Genomic DNA, 16418 nt, shown 5'->3' with positions numbered 1-16418 from the left:
ATGGTATGAAACAGGTGAGAGTGGAACTACTCTGCTTGATCAGAGACAGCTGGGGTCCGGGAGTGGGGCACAGACTGCACCCACTCAACTGCACCCAAGCCTGTGGGGCTCTGGGCTAAAGGCCCCCAGGGGGAGGGGCAGGAGCAGGGACAGCCCGACGCTGTACCTACCAGGGTACCCTGTGCTCACGCCTGGGGCCCCTGGTGTTTCTCGGTTGCTTGGCTCGCCCCCTGGGGCCTTGGGCAGGGCTCTGCCCACAGAGGATTCTGCCCCAGAGGGCGGTAGGCACAGAAAGCGTCTGCACACCACCTCAGCACTGGGCAGGGGCTCTGCTCTGAGGAGGGGCGTCCCCGGGGCTGAGACCCCGGCTCCCCTGCCCACGTGCTGGGTGGCGGCCCATCCTCTGCCCAGTCTCCTCCCTACGCCCCCGTCGTCCGGTGGCCTGGTGCTTGGCCTTCACCCTTCCCTGTCTTTGGCGTCCAGCCAACCCCAGCTCCGCTTTGTCCCTGAATTTCCCTCCAGCCCTAACCTTTGCTCTCTCGGCCTTCACGCTGACCCCGTCTCCTCCACCACGTTCAGCGCGACGCAGAAGAGGGGCCTTTGGAAATCTCGAGAGAATATGAAGATATTTCTTATGTACCCAGTTCCTGGGGCAAGGTCACGTCCAAACACAAGAGAGAGAGATCTGCTGATGGTAACCAGGCCCTTAGCCGATACCTAGGAACCCTAACAGAAGACGAGTCAAACTAACAGAGCAACTTTCTCTTTACTGAAAACCTACCCCAGTCACTGCCTTCCCAGATGTCACATCACAAAGCAGCGGAACAAAAAAACTGTCATGAAGAATTGAAAATAAAGAATTATGGAGAATATAGGATGCTTTTACGGGGGAAAAATAATCTACAGTGTACTGCGATCCCCCCACCACCATCCTTCTGAATGCTCTTCCACCACTTCCGCTCTTCAACTGCAGCATAAAATCTGATTTTGGAAACTAAAATCTGATGAAAAACCAGTGTTCTAGTTCCAAGCTAGAGCACCCCTCCCCTGCCCTGATCCCGGGCCAGAGGAAGACTCAGGACGTGGTAAAGGTACAAGCAGGCTCCACTCCCCTGCGGGGACCCGGCCTCCAGGGGGGGTCCGCAGGCTGAGCTACTCAGAAGGCAGCCGGTGACACGGACAGCAAGACTCTCACCTCTCACTGTGGGCGGTGTGCTTGGTCTCTGGGGCCCTTCTTGGATCCCTGGGCCCGCTCGGCATCTCCACTCAGGCTGGGTCTTTCTGAGGCGGCTGAGAAGCTGAGCACGTGGGGTTAGGGAGGACACGAGACAGGACTGTGACCTTGGACCTCACCGCCTTTCACCAGCCAAGCACACAGCTGCGTCCCTGGCTCTCACACTGGACTCGGCCGGTACAGGCGCAGGGTCTGTGGTCCCCTGGGCCTGAACGGAGGGACTCGGGTCACTAGGGCCTCGCGGCTGAGCCCGCGGCGGGAGGAACTGGTCGGTCTCCTGCAGCACGTGTCAGGGGAGCAAGCAGGCCCCCGCCCACTAAGGTCCCTCTCAGCCCCGCACCGCTCCCTGCAAGTCTACCTTCAGGGGTGGCAGCGAGCTCGGCAGACGGGCGCATGGGGCCGCCGGATCTCAGGGCTGCGGAGCACTTTCCACCCGGACTTCGCTCTTCTCAGCCCCATGTGGGTTTCTCTCACCTCAGCCCAAAAGCAGAGACCCGGCGGGGCCAGAGCAGCTCAGCTGGGGAAACACAAACCACTTCCAGTACTTTCCCCGGAAAAAGGAGAAGCAGCAAAGCAAACAGGGCTCCAAGCCTAGGGACGTGAACACAGGAGTGCCCGGAAATGGGCCTCCTCCTCCTGAACCACCGTCACGGGCACTCCGGCGTGTGCGCCACGGTCTGTGACAGCCAGAGCAGGACAGCGTCAGGAGTGAGGAGGCTGACACAGGGGGAGAAGCGGGAAAGGCCCAGACGTACGCCAACCCAAGGGACGTGCTGAGACCCAGACCTGCCACCTGGAGCCGCCGAGCCCCGCACGCCTGCCTGCATCCCTTACGACGTTCCCAGCCGCCCCAGGAAGGAGGTAAACGAGTTATTTCCTCCTATTTGGTAGAGAGGATTAAGAATCTCGGAGAGGTCCAACCGTTTGCCCAAGGCCGCCAGTTCACAAGTGCAGAGGCAAAGCCAGAGGCCGGGTCCCGCTTCCACACTCTCCCACGGGGGATGGCAGAAGGGCTCAGCATCCACCATAAAAATAAATAATATTTTATTTAAGTATAGTTGATGTATACTATTATACAATTACAGGTGTACAATATACTGATTCACAATTTGTAAAGGTTATACTCCATTTATAGTTATTATAAAATACTGGCTCTATTCCCCGTGTTGTACAATATAGCCTTGTACCTCATTTTACACCTAACAGTAAAAATAAATAAATGAAAGAAGAAAGAACAGTTGTCCGGGTCATAATAAAGAAGTGGTCCAATCTTCATGGACACTGTTGGGGGCAGTTGTAAGGCAGGGCCCTTTTACTACCAAAAATCTCTCCCTAAACAAAAGGAGGGGAGGGCCCGTCAGGAAAAGATGCAGAATCGTGAGAGTGGTTTTCCCCATCCCTTCCCATCTGGGCTTCACCCAAAGAGGCATCCACCCCGGTGCCAAGCAAGACTGGGCACTGTTGTCTCCGTGGGATGAAGCCAGGGGACTCCCAAGGCAACTCCAGCTTCCCTTGGAGGCTGACGGGCTATTTCCATCTCCACACTCTCTCTTCCAGCATTCTTCTCCCTTCAAGGAGCTGGGGCTCCCTTGGCACCGGGCTCTTCGGAAGAAGCAGGTTGGCTCATTCAGAGAAGCAAAGGCTTCCTCAGGCCTGTCTTCCTAGAAGGGAAATGCCCGTAGGAGCCTGGCCCGAGCACAGCTACCAGTGCCTTCCTGTCTGCTCTGAATCTGAGCCCCGCTTCCTGTTCTGCACGGTCCACAGCTCTTCTGAGCTGATCTCTCGATCGTGCCCAGGCCCGCATGGTCCACCGTGAGGGCAGAGCAGGGAGCGGGACGGGGGAGGACGGGCGTTCAGCCACTGTCACACGGAGCAGCCTCGATGTACGGGGAGGTGCCGTGTACACCGTCAGTTACCGTTCCACCGTGAATTGTTAATGTAACATTTATAGTATTTTCGGTGTGTATTTTCTCTTGGGTTTGATGGTCCGGTGATGATAAAAGCAGGTGCCTTTTGCAGTGTGTGGACCCAACAGGACAGGCTGACACGTGCCTGGAATTTGATATTGTACCACCCTGAGCACCTCCTTCTGCACATCAAGGATCAGTTGATTTCTAGAAGTCTCCCAGTTCATTTACAAAGCTCCAAGTACGAGGATGCCTCTGAGGAAGACAGGCTTCTCTCTCGTTTCCGACCCGTCACCTTAATCCTTGGGTACCGGGGAGTCACCCTGTTCCACACGCTCCTTTTGCACCAAGACGAGAGAGCTTCGGGGAAATAGAGCAGCCGAGGTGACAAGTCTATTTTCCAACAGGGGATCCGACAGGGAGGCGAAGCTCAGCTCAGCCCCCCGTGTGCTGAAATGACACCAGCTGGGCTATGAACACAGGTTATTGAAGCTCCGTGTCGACATGTTGGTCGGGTCCCTGCTGACTATGTGACATTAGCTAAGATGCCGGACTCCCTATGCCTCAGTCTTCTCATCTGTAGAATGAAAGGAAGGGATAGATGATCTCCAGCATCCCTTTCAGTCCCGAGGGCTCTGCTTTTCTACATAAATTAATATGACTCACCCAGGTAGTGGTGGTTACAGGAAGGTCACGCATGCTCTTGTGACATCACAATAATATTTGTGAAAACGCTGCATCTTCGTGCCCTTAAATCAATCTAGAATCCAATCAAAGCTTCTCTAAAATGCCTGGTTTCTTTCAGGAGCAAATAACCCTGGGCAAGATCCAGCAGATAACACAGCTAAAGCTCTCTGCAATCTCTTTGACAGATTGGGAAATGAATGATGCCATTTTAAGCTCCTACATTAGACCGCGAGAGGACACCAGTGAAGGGACTGAGATTATGAGACTTCAAGGAATGATGGAATTTCCAAAACAACTTATTTCTGCTTCTGGGCAAAATCACACCTGAGCTGAATGGATGGTGTGTAAGCAGGACGTGGAGGACAGATCCTCTTCTCTGTGCTCCCAAAGGCACTGCTGGTGCTCACGGTGGGTTTCCTTTAGATTCGGATTCTTCAGACACATCTGGGGCACCTCTGACTTTCCTGCAGCGGCTCCACATCACCTGTGTCTCTCCAATCCGACACCACCAGCAGTTTCCCACCTGAGCTACTCTGGGGGCCTCACCCCTTCCAAGCTTGCTCACCTCTAATTCACTCTTCAAAATGCACAAGAACAAGATTCAGTTATGTAAGGCGAGATCCTCACCCCCACTAGGTGCATCGCATCAGTGGGGTTCCGTCACTTCTAGAATAAAGACCAAAATGACCAACATGAGCGTCCAGGGCTGCTGGCCTCATCGTGTAGCACACGCCTTTCCTCTACACTCCAGCCAAGCAGGAGGACGTCCCCTGGTCCCTTCTGCTCCGGGGCCTCTGCATGTCCTCTTCACTCTGCCTCTTCCTGGGGTTTGGATAAATTCCGCTCTTCATCCTTCAGATCTCAGCTCAACGGTCACTTTCTCGGGCAAGTGATCTTGCCTCCCCGGCAAGTCAAGCCCTTCCTATGGGCAGCCCAGACCTCTCCTCCCATAGATTTGTAGCAGCTCTCACTTCCCTCCACAGGGACACATATTTGAGGCACTCGGTCTCTCCTGCGAGGCTGTGAACCTCTTTTTTTTTTAGAATGATTCTTTATTTTTTTTAAGATTTTCATTTTTTGATGTGGACCATTTTTTTAAAGTCTTTATTGAATTTGTTACAATATTGCTTGTTTTATGTTTTGGGTTTTTTTGGCCACGAGATATGCAGGATCCTAGCTCCCCGACCAGGGATCAAACCCGCACCCCCTGCATTGGAAGGTGAAGTCTTCACCACTGGACCGCCAGGGAACTCCCGAGGCTATGAACCTCCTGCAAGCAGGGACCAGGAAGACTTTTGTTCAGGCACTGCATTCCCAGTGCCCAGAACAGTGCCTGTCACATAGTAATCACTCAATAAACAACATGTCAGACAAGTGAACCTGCCTGGTACTTGTGGCATCATCGTCAGAGAGGAGCAAGGCGTCTCAGACCCCTGCTGTTCAGAAGCCCACAGCCATGAACGAGCAAGTCTGAAATCGGCTCAGCTATAAGAAGTGACTCGGTAACAGACACGAGAAGCCCTGTTTCCATTTCCTCGGATTTACTGAGCCCTTCTGACCTCGTCCGTATGAACATGAACCCATTTAAGTGTCACTTGCTCAAGCATGACTCACCCTATGCTATCAGTGTCCTCCTGTCCCTAACCCAACATCCTACCTCTCGTGGTCACAATTCCTCCTCGTACTGCTATAGCGTGTACTTGTTGGCACGGTGGGCATGACTCTAAATTTCTAATAACCGGGCCACTTCATCAGTACCCGGAGTTGCTTAAACCTGTGAGTGATTTTGTTTCTTATGCAGCCGACGGCCCACATCAGGGCCCACGTCTGTGTTTACGGAGAGACTCTCACTCTCAGGCGTGTCTGTGGCGACACGCGACATGAAATCCAAAAGCACCATCTCCAGCTCTGAGCCGCCGCGTGCGTATTTGGTTGGAAGCTCGGGGCTGGTGTTCATTGACAGGCATGAACACTGGAATGAGTAATCGCCACAGCATCCTTCATACATTTCTGCCTCCCATTAGCAAAGCCTGTCTGTCCTCGCTCTGCAGATGGGGAAGCTGATGGGCAGGCCAGCCCAGGGGCCCAGATGCCTGACGATTCAACAGATGGAACAGAACGACAGAACAGAGAAGCTGACCCTTAGTACTCGTGTGAGCTTGGCTGGTCACCCATGCACGTGTCCATCCATTCATCCGCTCACTCGTTCACTCCACAAATGCTCTGTGAGCACGTGTTCTATGTCCGGCACTGTGCTGGGCACCGAGGTCATGTGGGAGGACAAAATGGATGCGTTCCCTACCTTGAGGGACCGCAGTCCAGGGAGGAAAGCGAGGCATAACACAAAGAATCACTGTAAAATATATGGGCCGACAGTGTTAGGGAGGAGGAACCTGGCATCCTGGACTTGGCAGTAATGAAGGAAACGAGCATCGAGAATGCTCTCCTGGGAAAGAGAAACTTAAGCTGAGCCCTGAAGGATGGAAAGGGTATTTATCCAGAAACATCATGAAGGGAGGGTCAGAGTTTTCCAAGCTCAGGTGACCTCCCAGGGGAAGCCCTTGAGGAAGGAGAGAGCACGGTGCGTTTGAGGGACTGATTCCCGAGCGATACGGAGCAGGGGCCAGGCTGTGGCCCGGGGACCGGGCTGAGAGCTTTGGACTCTATTCCAAAGGCAACCAGAAGTCTGCATAGGGTTTTAAGCAAAGGAAAGACAAGCTCAGCTCTGCCTATCTCATGATCTCTTTGAGAAGCAAGTGAGACCAAAGATAAATCTCCCAGGTAGACCACAAAGCACGAAACTGTCACTATGCTTGGTATAATCACTAAGCAAACTCCCACGAGTGGTGAAACCGCGTTTGTAAATTCCCTACAAATAAATGTTCACGAATGACCACTCAGGCTGTTTCAGAGTCTGTCCCTTGAGATGTGGAAGATGCTGGTTCTCCGGAGGTGGGTGTCGGCCTGCCGTCCGCCTGCCACTTACCATTTCCCGGGAACACGCAAGCAGCCACTCCAATCAGTGGCCCGTGTCCCAGTGCATTGATCCATCTGGGCCTTTCAGGGGTGTCTCTGCACAGCGTCTGTGCTCATTAAAGGAAAGTGCCTGCATCATAATGATAATGCCTTGCACTTACCCAGCGCATTGCCCTGGGGTGTCTCAAAGCCTTTGGCAAACATTTAATTTAGTTAGTCTAGTGACTGCAGGGGAGTCCCCAGCCTCTCAGCACCACGGGGTCTGGGCAGACAGACAGAGGTGCTGAGGAAGGAGCGCAAGGTCGGCCTCGCCCAGGCTCCAGGGCCCAAAGGTGGCAGGAGGGTGCACGGGGTCCCTGCATCGCTGGGGCGGCGCTCCACGCGCACGGCCATGGCTGAGTGCGGGACAGGCAGCATGTAGGCCTGCTGCCACAGCGCCCACGGGGAGAGCACCCAGGCTTACGGCTACAGCAGGGAGCTCTGCAAGGGCAGAGACGCAAGTCCAGAGGAAGAGGCTACTTTCCTGAAGGGGCTGTGGATGTGACTGTGAGGGCAGCTAAGCTCTGACCTGGAGGCGTGCGTGCGTGTGTGTGTGTCTGTCTGTGTGTGTGTGGACACGTGAGGAGGACAGTGAGTGGGGAGTGTGTATTCTCACACCTACAGGAAGGGAAGAGCAAGCACATCTGTCTTCAAGTTCATCTCTGGTTACAGGGTTTATCCCTGCCCATTCTCAGAATCACCTTCAGTCCCGCCCCGGGCCCTACAAGCACCTCCATCTCAGGGTGTAGACTAGAGTGGTGTAGAAATCTAGCAAATGGAACTATATCCTTGCCCCCCGTGTTAGTGCCTCCCCACTTAAGGGAAAGGCTGAGGCAGCCAAGGCCTCCCAGGTTGAGAAGCAAAGTCTTAGTCTTCCATCAAGAGCATGAAACGGCTCAAGGGGCAGGTGTCGCAGGGCCCGGAGCTCGGCACCTCTAGCGGGGTCAGAGAACTGGCAGAGGAGAGAGGTGCCGTCCCAAGGCGATGCCAGCCTGTCTCCCTCCTCCGAGCGCCCGCCCGGCCCCCGTGTCTGGAAGGTGCCACCCAGCATCTGGAGGTGCGAACACCCACCCCCGCAGACAGCCGGGCTTGGCAGCCACTGGCCATCTGTGGGCTGCTGCTTGAGATCACTGACAGGAACAGCCAGCCTGGGCCGTCCGTGTCTCCTCTCTCCCAGCCCAGGCAGCAGCCCAGGGGCCCCCATCCAGTGAGCCTGGGACAGGACAGCCACAGCCCAGGGGCTGCAGGTGACAGCGCCCCCGGAGCACCGACTGTCCGAAGCTGATGCACAAGCCCATGTGCAGAGCACCCGAAAATACTGGAGAGCAACATCGGGACCAAAGGGGCCATGTGTGTCTGCTGCCCTAGTTTTCCACGCAGAGAAACCAAGGCCCAGGAAGCTCAAAGTCCATGGGCCTACGGCGTCAGGGTCCAAGGGCAGGAACACACTGAATAATTCCCTGTTTTATGGACCTCTGTTCTTGAGGCAGGAGAGTACTTACTCACTGTACTATGTCTAATCAGAGCCTGTATAAAGTCTTGTTGGATAAATGAAGGGGGAGATTGGACCGTGAGTTCCCAGCGCTGTGACAATGACACATGCAAGTGGGTATGGTCAGCCTTGCCTTCAGCCTGCTCCACCAGAAGGAATGCCCGCTCCCGTCCCGTGCGACACCCCCGTTTCTGCCCTGTGACTAGGAGACCAGGTTGGGTTTTTTACATTCACCTTGTTATCATCTAACCTATGCTTTTGGCTACTCCACGCAGGTGGAGATAAGAAGCATATGCTGCTGGAACCCATTCTACAGATTGGTAGACTGAGGCCCAGAGAACACCCTGAGCCGACCAAACCAACCTGAGGAGAAGGGGACAAACAGGAGGTAATGACCGCAACGTGGGAACAGAAGCCCTCCAGATTGGAGACCCAATCCTCCCATCAGCGAGCTGGGCCCCCAGCTGGCGTGACTCTATGCTCTGCTTCGGAAACTGAGCCTTGGCCATAAAGACAGCAGCCCCTGTGCCCACCTCCATGCTGCCCTGCCATGTCTCAGGCTAGAGGGAAAAAGGCAGGCACAGATGGGTTTGTACTCAAATGCTGCAGGCCGTGGACAGGTTCTCAAGTACACACGAAGTGGGCTGAGAGGGACCGGGGGTGTTTGTTAGCAACACATGTCTGAGGTGGGGTAGGGGTTCTGCATTTTAATCTGCACCCCCAGCACTCTTCACCTCCTGCTTCCCCAGGCTTGCTTCCCATCCCACTCCTCCCTCACAAAGCCCCCAGACCCACAAGCCCATCTCTCCTCCTGCCCGGGACCACAAAAGCCCCCCCCCACTCTCGGCGCTCAGGGTCTCAGGAACATCTCAAGCCTGGAGTGACAATTAAATTGTCAACAGAGACCTCTCCCCATCTTGGGTGTGGGCTCATTATGGTTTCCACTTGTTACTGTCTTTCCCGTCCCAGAGATTCTGCCTAGAAAAGCAATTTATGGCCATCGGTCTCCCCCTGGAAGGCACCAGGCGACAACAACATTAGTCTTAAAATTATTCTGGGATGGAAATGTGTTTCACTGAGAAACAGGCTGCAGAGTGAAATGGCATCAAGGCCCAACCAGGTCAAGGTTACCTTACTGCATTAGCCTCTGTCTTCAGAAGCAGGAAAAGTAAATGGCTAACGAGCTGGTATTAACCCTGATGGGAGGGAAAGCATCATTAGAAACAAAGGGGAAAAGTCTATAAACACATAATAAAGGAAGTAAAAGAGGCGAGAAAGAAGTCACAAGTAAGCCATTCGCTTGTCAGAACTTTAGGACACAGCCAGGTCCCATTTCCCGCAGGGACCCTCCCAAGGTGATGCTTTCCTTTCCTCCGGGCATCTCCAAAGCCAACTTTCCTCCTCCGGCTGAGATGCTCGGGCCAGCTTCCAGCACAGTTAGCAGGAAAGAGCAGCCCTCCAGCAGAAATGCCTTCCCCTCTGCTGAGCTCATCCTGGTGAGGCCAAGGGGCTGGGGGCTGGGGGAGGCCATGCCCTGGAGCAGGGCCCGCTTCTGGTGCGGGTGCTCCCCCACCAGGGGAGAGGAGCCTGGGAGCTCTAGAGGGAAGCATCCCCGGCTCCAGGTCCCTTCAGGGTGCACCGCAATGCAGCTCCAGCTCCTGGGGCTCGCTCCCTCCCCCCTTTGGAAGTGCAGTGTTCTGATTCCACGAGAGGAGCCCAAACCCACCACCAGCATCCCTAGGGGTTGAGCGCTGCCGTTCTGCCAGCTGTGCTTCAGCTCAGCGGGAGGACGGGGGCTGGGGGCCCAGAGCTGTCACCCAGGCCAGGGCTCACACCCATGGGAAAGTCTGGACCCTCACTCAGACCCAGAGCGCCCGCCTGGCTCCCGCTCCCAGGCTGGAGCCGGTACTGAGTGCCCTGCGGGCCTTCCCCTCTGAGCTGGTCCTGCTGAAACCCCCTCCCAGCCTTGAGTCTGGAAGAAGAAGAGCAGCACTCCCCCACCCGCTCTAACTTCTCAGCCTAAAGCAGACAGCCTGGAACGCGGTTACGCAGCGCCCATCTCTGCTAGAAAAAGTGCAATTGTAAAACAGCATTACAAAACGTTAAACGATGGATTTACTCCTTTTTTTTGTTTGTTTTTAGTCCATCCTCTTTTCCCTTCTTCCCAATAAACTTTTCATTTTTCTGATTTCACTTTGGTAGCTTAGAAATACTTAGGGCTTTATGTTCTTAAACACAGAAACCAATTAATTCTGAATATAAAAATGTAAAATTGTGTGTTTTACCCATACAGGATATGTAAGGCTTAAGAATCTTATTATTTATGTCTGTGTATACATGCACAGGATTTTAGGTTTAAGCTCATGTTTAACCAAATGCATGTGTCTCAATTTGGGGAAAAAAAAAAAAAGGAAATTCTCACTGGGCTGAGGTTTAGGGTAGAAACCCCACAGACCCCTGGATTCGGCCTAAACCCTTGGAAGCACCACCCGTCCCTTCAGCATTGTTTGAAGGATGCCTGCAGGCATTCAGCTGTCTGCTTGCGAACGACACGCATGCAATTATCAAACCTATTACAACGTGTTGGGTTTTGCAACACTTCCACTAAGCCTATTCTGGCAGGATTGCAGCCTCTTACCTGTGTCACTGCAAACAAGTAACTGCTCTGATAGGTGGGACCACGTTTAAATGGCTCCGTAAGGTAGGGAAGGTGCTGAGGAGGACCAGGTAAACCCAGATTCCCACCCTTCCCCCGATACGAACATTCCAAATTCTGTCAGGGACATTCACATTTCAGATGCGGGGAGAAGGAGGGGGAAACGGTATTCTGAATTTCAGAGGCACAATCTGCCCATTTGGTGGAAGGATAAAGAAAGGATGGAGGTGGCAGGACTGTGTTAAGGTGAGAAATGCAGGAGCAAAGGAGGAGGAAGGAGAGAGGAAGGAGAGAGGAAGGGGCTGGAGAGAGAGTGAGGAGAGAAGGTGGTGTGGGGGGGGGGGGGGAAGGAGGGAGGAGGGGGAGAGGGAGAGAGAGAAAGGAGGAGAGACAGAAAAACAGAGATGCCAGCAGACGCAGAGAGGAATCAGGATGTCCCCTCTATCCTGCCGGTCCCAACAGAAGCGGCGAGAAGGATTTATCCCTGGGAGTTTAAGACCCTCTTCTCCTACCCCTGGGACCACAACTGGTTAAAGCCAGCCGGCACCTTGCACAGCAACTGCAGTGCCTCACAGCAGGTGCACATCTCGAACCCAGCTCACCAGACCCACTGCCTGGAAGGAGGGCGAGCCCCAAACCCGAGCTGCAAGCACCCGTGCGTGCAGGAGCGACGAGCTAAGCGGTGTGTGCACGGCGAGCCCACCTCTCCCCACACACGCAGCTCACACTACTCCCTCTCCCCCCCGGGCTCCCCTTCCCCTTCCCCTTCTGCTCGGAACCGCCCGGGGGGAGCCGAGAGCCCCTGCTGGGTACCTGGGATGAAGAGCAGGGCGGTCGTCACGGAGAAGACAATCCAGCAGGCGGGGTGGTGCATCTTGAGGCTGCGGTGTCCCCGCGGCTGGGCCGGCTGCCGCTGCTGCCGCTGCCGCCTTCCTCTGTGCTGAATTCTGAGCAGGTTTAAATCCAATGTTTGCAAAGGGAGGGAGAGAGCAGGAGACAGAGGGAGCAGGCAGGCAGCGTCTCGGGTTTTTTCTCGCGCAGACACACAACTGGCAAGCACCATCAGCACCGATCTGCGCGGGGCGCGGAGCAGACCTCCTCCAAGGCTCGCATTGGTTCCGCGCTCCTGAGCGACACGCGGGCACTTTCCAGCTGGGAGGCTGGGCTCCGGGGAGCTGCGGTCTGCCCCATGCTCGCCCTCGCCCGGAGCACGCGTGTGCACTGCTCTCTGGGGGAGATGCCAGCGCGCAGGGCTTCCTTCCGTGGGCACCGGAGCGCCTTCGTGGGCAGTGGGAGGGGCTGGGACTGGCAGTGGGGACCTCACAGAGCAGGGCTCAGGGCACGACAAGAAAGGCAGTGTGACCAAACCTTGTGCCAATTCCTCACCATCTTTCCTCCTCCTGGTCTCCAGGCTGGGAGGGCAGGAGCCGTGGCCCATGGGGAGGTCACTCGGACGGTTAAATCAGAAGCAATTCAGTTTTCCCATTAGGAAGATGGGTGCGTTAGGGTTTTTTCCAACAAGGATGCGAAGAGAATTGGCCGGGTTCCCCGCAATTAGAGCATCCTCAAGCTCTCCCTAGACTGGATGCCCTAGACGCCGAACAGCCGCTGCGACTGCGGTACAGGCGGGGTGCGTTCAGACTAGACGGCAAGGAGGCAGGAACCAGCTGAAGTCGTGGGACATCTCCAAGGTGACAAGGCCACGGAAGGAACCTGTGGCTTTCTGTCTTCCGTCCTGGCTTCTCCTGCTCACAGCCCAGTCGGCCCTTCCCCTGGAAGAGCAGCTCACATGGATGGTATTCTGGGTGTGCCGTGCGGCAGATTTCCTCCTGCTCCGCACCTCCTCTCAGGAAGGCCTGCGGCACCCACCCCCAGGCCCCCTGGCCCCCCATGGGCTGTGCCCTCTGCTTGCTGAGGAGGTGCCCCTCTGATGGATCCGCTCAGTGTTGAGGAGCTGTGAAAAGAACAGCAGGGGGTATTATAGAAGGGGCTGGGCACGCAGGGCGCAACTTATTTCTGTCCCAGGGTGTCCTCCCAAGACCCCACGGTGGCTTGGACTCCCCCCCAGCTCAGTGTGTGCGCGGCTCACCGCAGGGGCAGGTGAGTGACCGACCCTATGGGAGACAGTATTCCCTCCCCTTCACCACGATCGCCAATGTTTTCCCAAGAGCCTGCGTGGGCACGCATTCACAGTTACCATCTTAGCTCATCCTCATCATAGACCCACCGCGTGGCAACACTACTGCTGGATCTTAGTAGCCTGAAACTCAAGTTCAGAGAGGTTCAGCAACTGGCTAAAGGCCACACAGCTAAGAGGGTCAGCAGTCAAACCCAGAGCTGTCCTAAACACAAAACCCCACAGTTGCCATTAAGCAGCTATGCCTACCACCAATTGCCAGTGAGTTCTTTTGGTCTGAGTGCCTCCATTTCTACAAAATTAAGACCATTTCCTTTTAAAGAAGTAAAACAATCAATTACTTCCCTCCTTATTAAAAAGTCTGAAAGGTTTTCTATACTATGGTGATAGTATCATCACCTGGCACTTACAAAGTACTTAAAGTCCTTTTTTAAAGGCTGGGAATATAAAGAACGCACTTTGCTCTTGTCTGAAAAGGGTATACAATATATTTGCAGAGACCATCGAAAAATTAACATATTTTTGACGCTACATAAAAGATACTAGGACATGTACATACTAAGTATTAAATTCAGATTCTACAGAGCCAGTAGTTGCAAACATGTCATTCACAAGCAAATTCACGTGTGAATTCTTGAACAAAGCCAGAATCCTGTTCATCAGAATTGTCACTGGTGGCTAAATCTGCAGGACAGAACTAGCTTGAGGTGGCTGCAGGATCAGGTGGGCCACTGAAATGAGACAGATGCCCCAGGGAGGGGAAACAGAACAGGCCAAAACCCTTTGGGGAAACATGGGGAGAGGACTTGGGGGAGTAGGTGGAAGGCAGAGTGGAAAAGGCCTTGAATTCTAAACAAACAATATTTAGAAATTCCCTATTGCTGCTGGAAAAAAAAAATTTCATTTTAAGCAGGGAGTGCTACAAACAAACGGGAAATAATTTATGGATTTTAATCTGTGTAGAGTGCACAGCATGGGTTGAGGCAGGAGTACTTGTTGGTGGGTCATCCCAGATTTGACGGACCTGGGACAAGGTCGTAGCAGTGGAAGAGGAAAAGCAGGGGCCGGGGGAAAAGGGCAGAATTAGTAGGGCTTGGTGACTGACAGCTTCATACAAATAACAGACATCATTTCTGCACCCTCTGGGGACCACGGTTTTCTCAAATATCGTCATATTTTACCCCTAGCCTTGTCTCCCAAGAAGGTATAATGACACCTTTATTGTGAGATAAGGAAACTGAGATTCAGAGCAGTTAGGTGATTTATCCAAGGTCACACAGCTAGTTAGTAACACAGCCAAAATTCAAACCCAGGTTTTTCTATTTTTCAAAGTGAATGCCTCCCTAAAAAGAAATGATGAATGTCAAGCACTGTCACTTTTATCCACGAGCCAGGTCCTCTGTCTTTGGCCTACAGATCCCGTATTTATCTTCTCAACCAGCCAGTGTAGTAGGTACTACTAGCCACGTGGTACTCAAAGACTTTAAACGACTCCCCAGCGCTGCAGAGGGTGCATGCATGGAGACCCGGTTTGAGCCCAGGCCTGCCGTCCCCACCAGGGCTGTACCTCGGGGGGAGCATCCGTGGCTCCTGCACCCAAGCATGCACTCAACATGCTTCCCTGAGCCCCAAGGGTGTGCTGTGTCCCGATAGGCTCCGAGGGCACAGCCTCTGGCCCTTCTCGGGAAGGACACACACGCAACCCCTCGGTGAGCTGATGGGGGACAGGAATCAACCTTTTTCAGCCTCTTGGACCCGACACAATGCTGGGCGCTCCGTGTGTATTTTCTCTGATTCCCACCCATCCTTCACTGCTCTCCTCCCTCCACAGGTGCAGACGCATACCAGGGCAGAGAAAACCAAGTGCCTTCTCCAAGGCTATGAAGTGGCAGAGAACCCAGGTCTTTCTTACTCCGAAGTTTATGTTCTTTCTCTATTTCCCATCAGTTATATTTGTGTTTTTAAAACATCCCATTTTGGGACTTCCCTGGTGGCGCAGTGGTTGGGAATCCACCTGACAATGCAGGGGACACGGGTTCGAACGCTGGTCCGAGAAGATCCCACAGGCTGTGGAGCAACTAAGCCCGTGAGCCACAACTGCTGAGCCTGTGCACCTAGAGCCCGTGCTCCGCAACAGATGCCACCGCCATGAGAAGCCCGCGCACCGCGATGCAGAGTAGCCCTCGCTCGACACAGCTAAAGCCCGCACGCAGCAATGAGTAGCCAACGCAACCAAAAATAAATATGTAAGTAAAATTGATTCTTTAAAAAAAAAAATCCCATTTCTTCAACCAAACTATTCCCTAACACACACACACGCACACCCTGCACTTTTAATTAAATTCACGTTTAACAAACATCAACGTATAACAATATTTTAGCTTTTAAAATTTGTATGCCTAATAATCTTTCTTAAGGAAACACATAAATATGTATTTTTTACTGATCAATTCTTCTAGGTCTATTAAATGATAAAAATATATGTCTCTTTTATTTAAAGAAAAAGTAGAAGGAGACATGTACAAATACATATTTAATCAATAGATGGCACCAACTCTGAAAAGAGATATTACGGTCTACTAGGTCTGTTTAAACACCTTAAAAAACACAAATACAAATAAAAATGCTTCAATGCATATTTACTAGGGGGACTGTTCTCTTCTCTGAGGTAAATAATATGCAATTTTATACCTTCTATGAAATCTTTTTTTTCCTCCCTCTAAAGCAAACAAAATCATCAAAACTGTATTTAAATAGCAATAAGGTAGGGGAACAACCCAACCGAAACCAGGCAATTGTGTGGCAAGGTTGGCTGTCACACTTTCACTCCTGCATACCTACATGTCTTTCCTCTGGACCAGGGAGAGTTGCCAGGCCACCCTCTTCAGACGGAGTGACGGCTTCTTAGAGCTGGATGGGCAACACGGAAAGCTGGGTCAGGGTGGGTCCTCTCCCCAGAGATAGTCCTGGGTCCCCAGCCTGCCTCTTTCCCTGCTGGCATTATGACCTTGCGTAAGGAATTCAAGGTCTCCCTCTGATCTACATTTTTAAAATATTTATACAAAAGACCGCATGGATGAAGAGACTGCCTTTTGGTACTTCATATATTCATTCATTCATTCGTAGAATAAGCATTCACCGTGTACCTACTATGAGCCGGGTAAATACCTACTGTGAGTGACGTACGGGAGAAGTAATATCGAGCAAGCTAGAAGCCTGTCCTCACCCACCTGAAACTCATCATGTCACTGATTACATTTGTGATAAGTGATGGAGAAAAAATATAGGTC

The 16418-nt window shown here is 53.1% G+C and overlaps 1 protein-coding gene across 3 annotated transcripts in view; it reads right to left on the bottom strand.

Annotated features, from left to right (window-relative positions):
- Nucleotides 1-12212, bottom strand: part of OPCML (opioid binding protein/cell adhesion molecule like) — a 1081423-nt gene extending 1069211 nt beyond the window's left edge. The window contains exon 1 of one of the 3 annotated variants that reach the window (XM_036861401.1): nucleotides 11805-12212. In XM_036861401.1, coding sequence (XP_036717296.1) covers nucleotides 11805-12054 — 250 coding nt within the window. In that variant the 5' untranslated portion in view covers nucleotides 12055-12212. The remainder of the gene's footprint in view (nucleotides 1-11804) is intronic. The other 2 variants (XM_036861400.1, XM_036861402.1) reach the window with 2 other exon arrangements.
- Between the last annotated feature and the right edge of the window lie 4206 nt (nucleotides 12213-16418).

The sequence above is a fragment of the Balaenoptera musculus genome, chromosome 8, assembly GCF_009873245.2.
Source record: "Balaenoptera musculus isolate JJ_BM4_2016_0621 chromosome 8, mBalMus1.pri.v3, whole genome shotgun sequence".
Taxonomy (NCBI): domain Eukaryota; kingdom Metazoa; phylum Chordata; class Mammalia; order Artiodactyla; family Balaenopteridae; genus Balaenoptera; species Balaenoptera musculus.
This window is presented reverse-complemented; position numbering and strand designations above follow the sequence as displayed.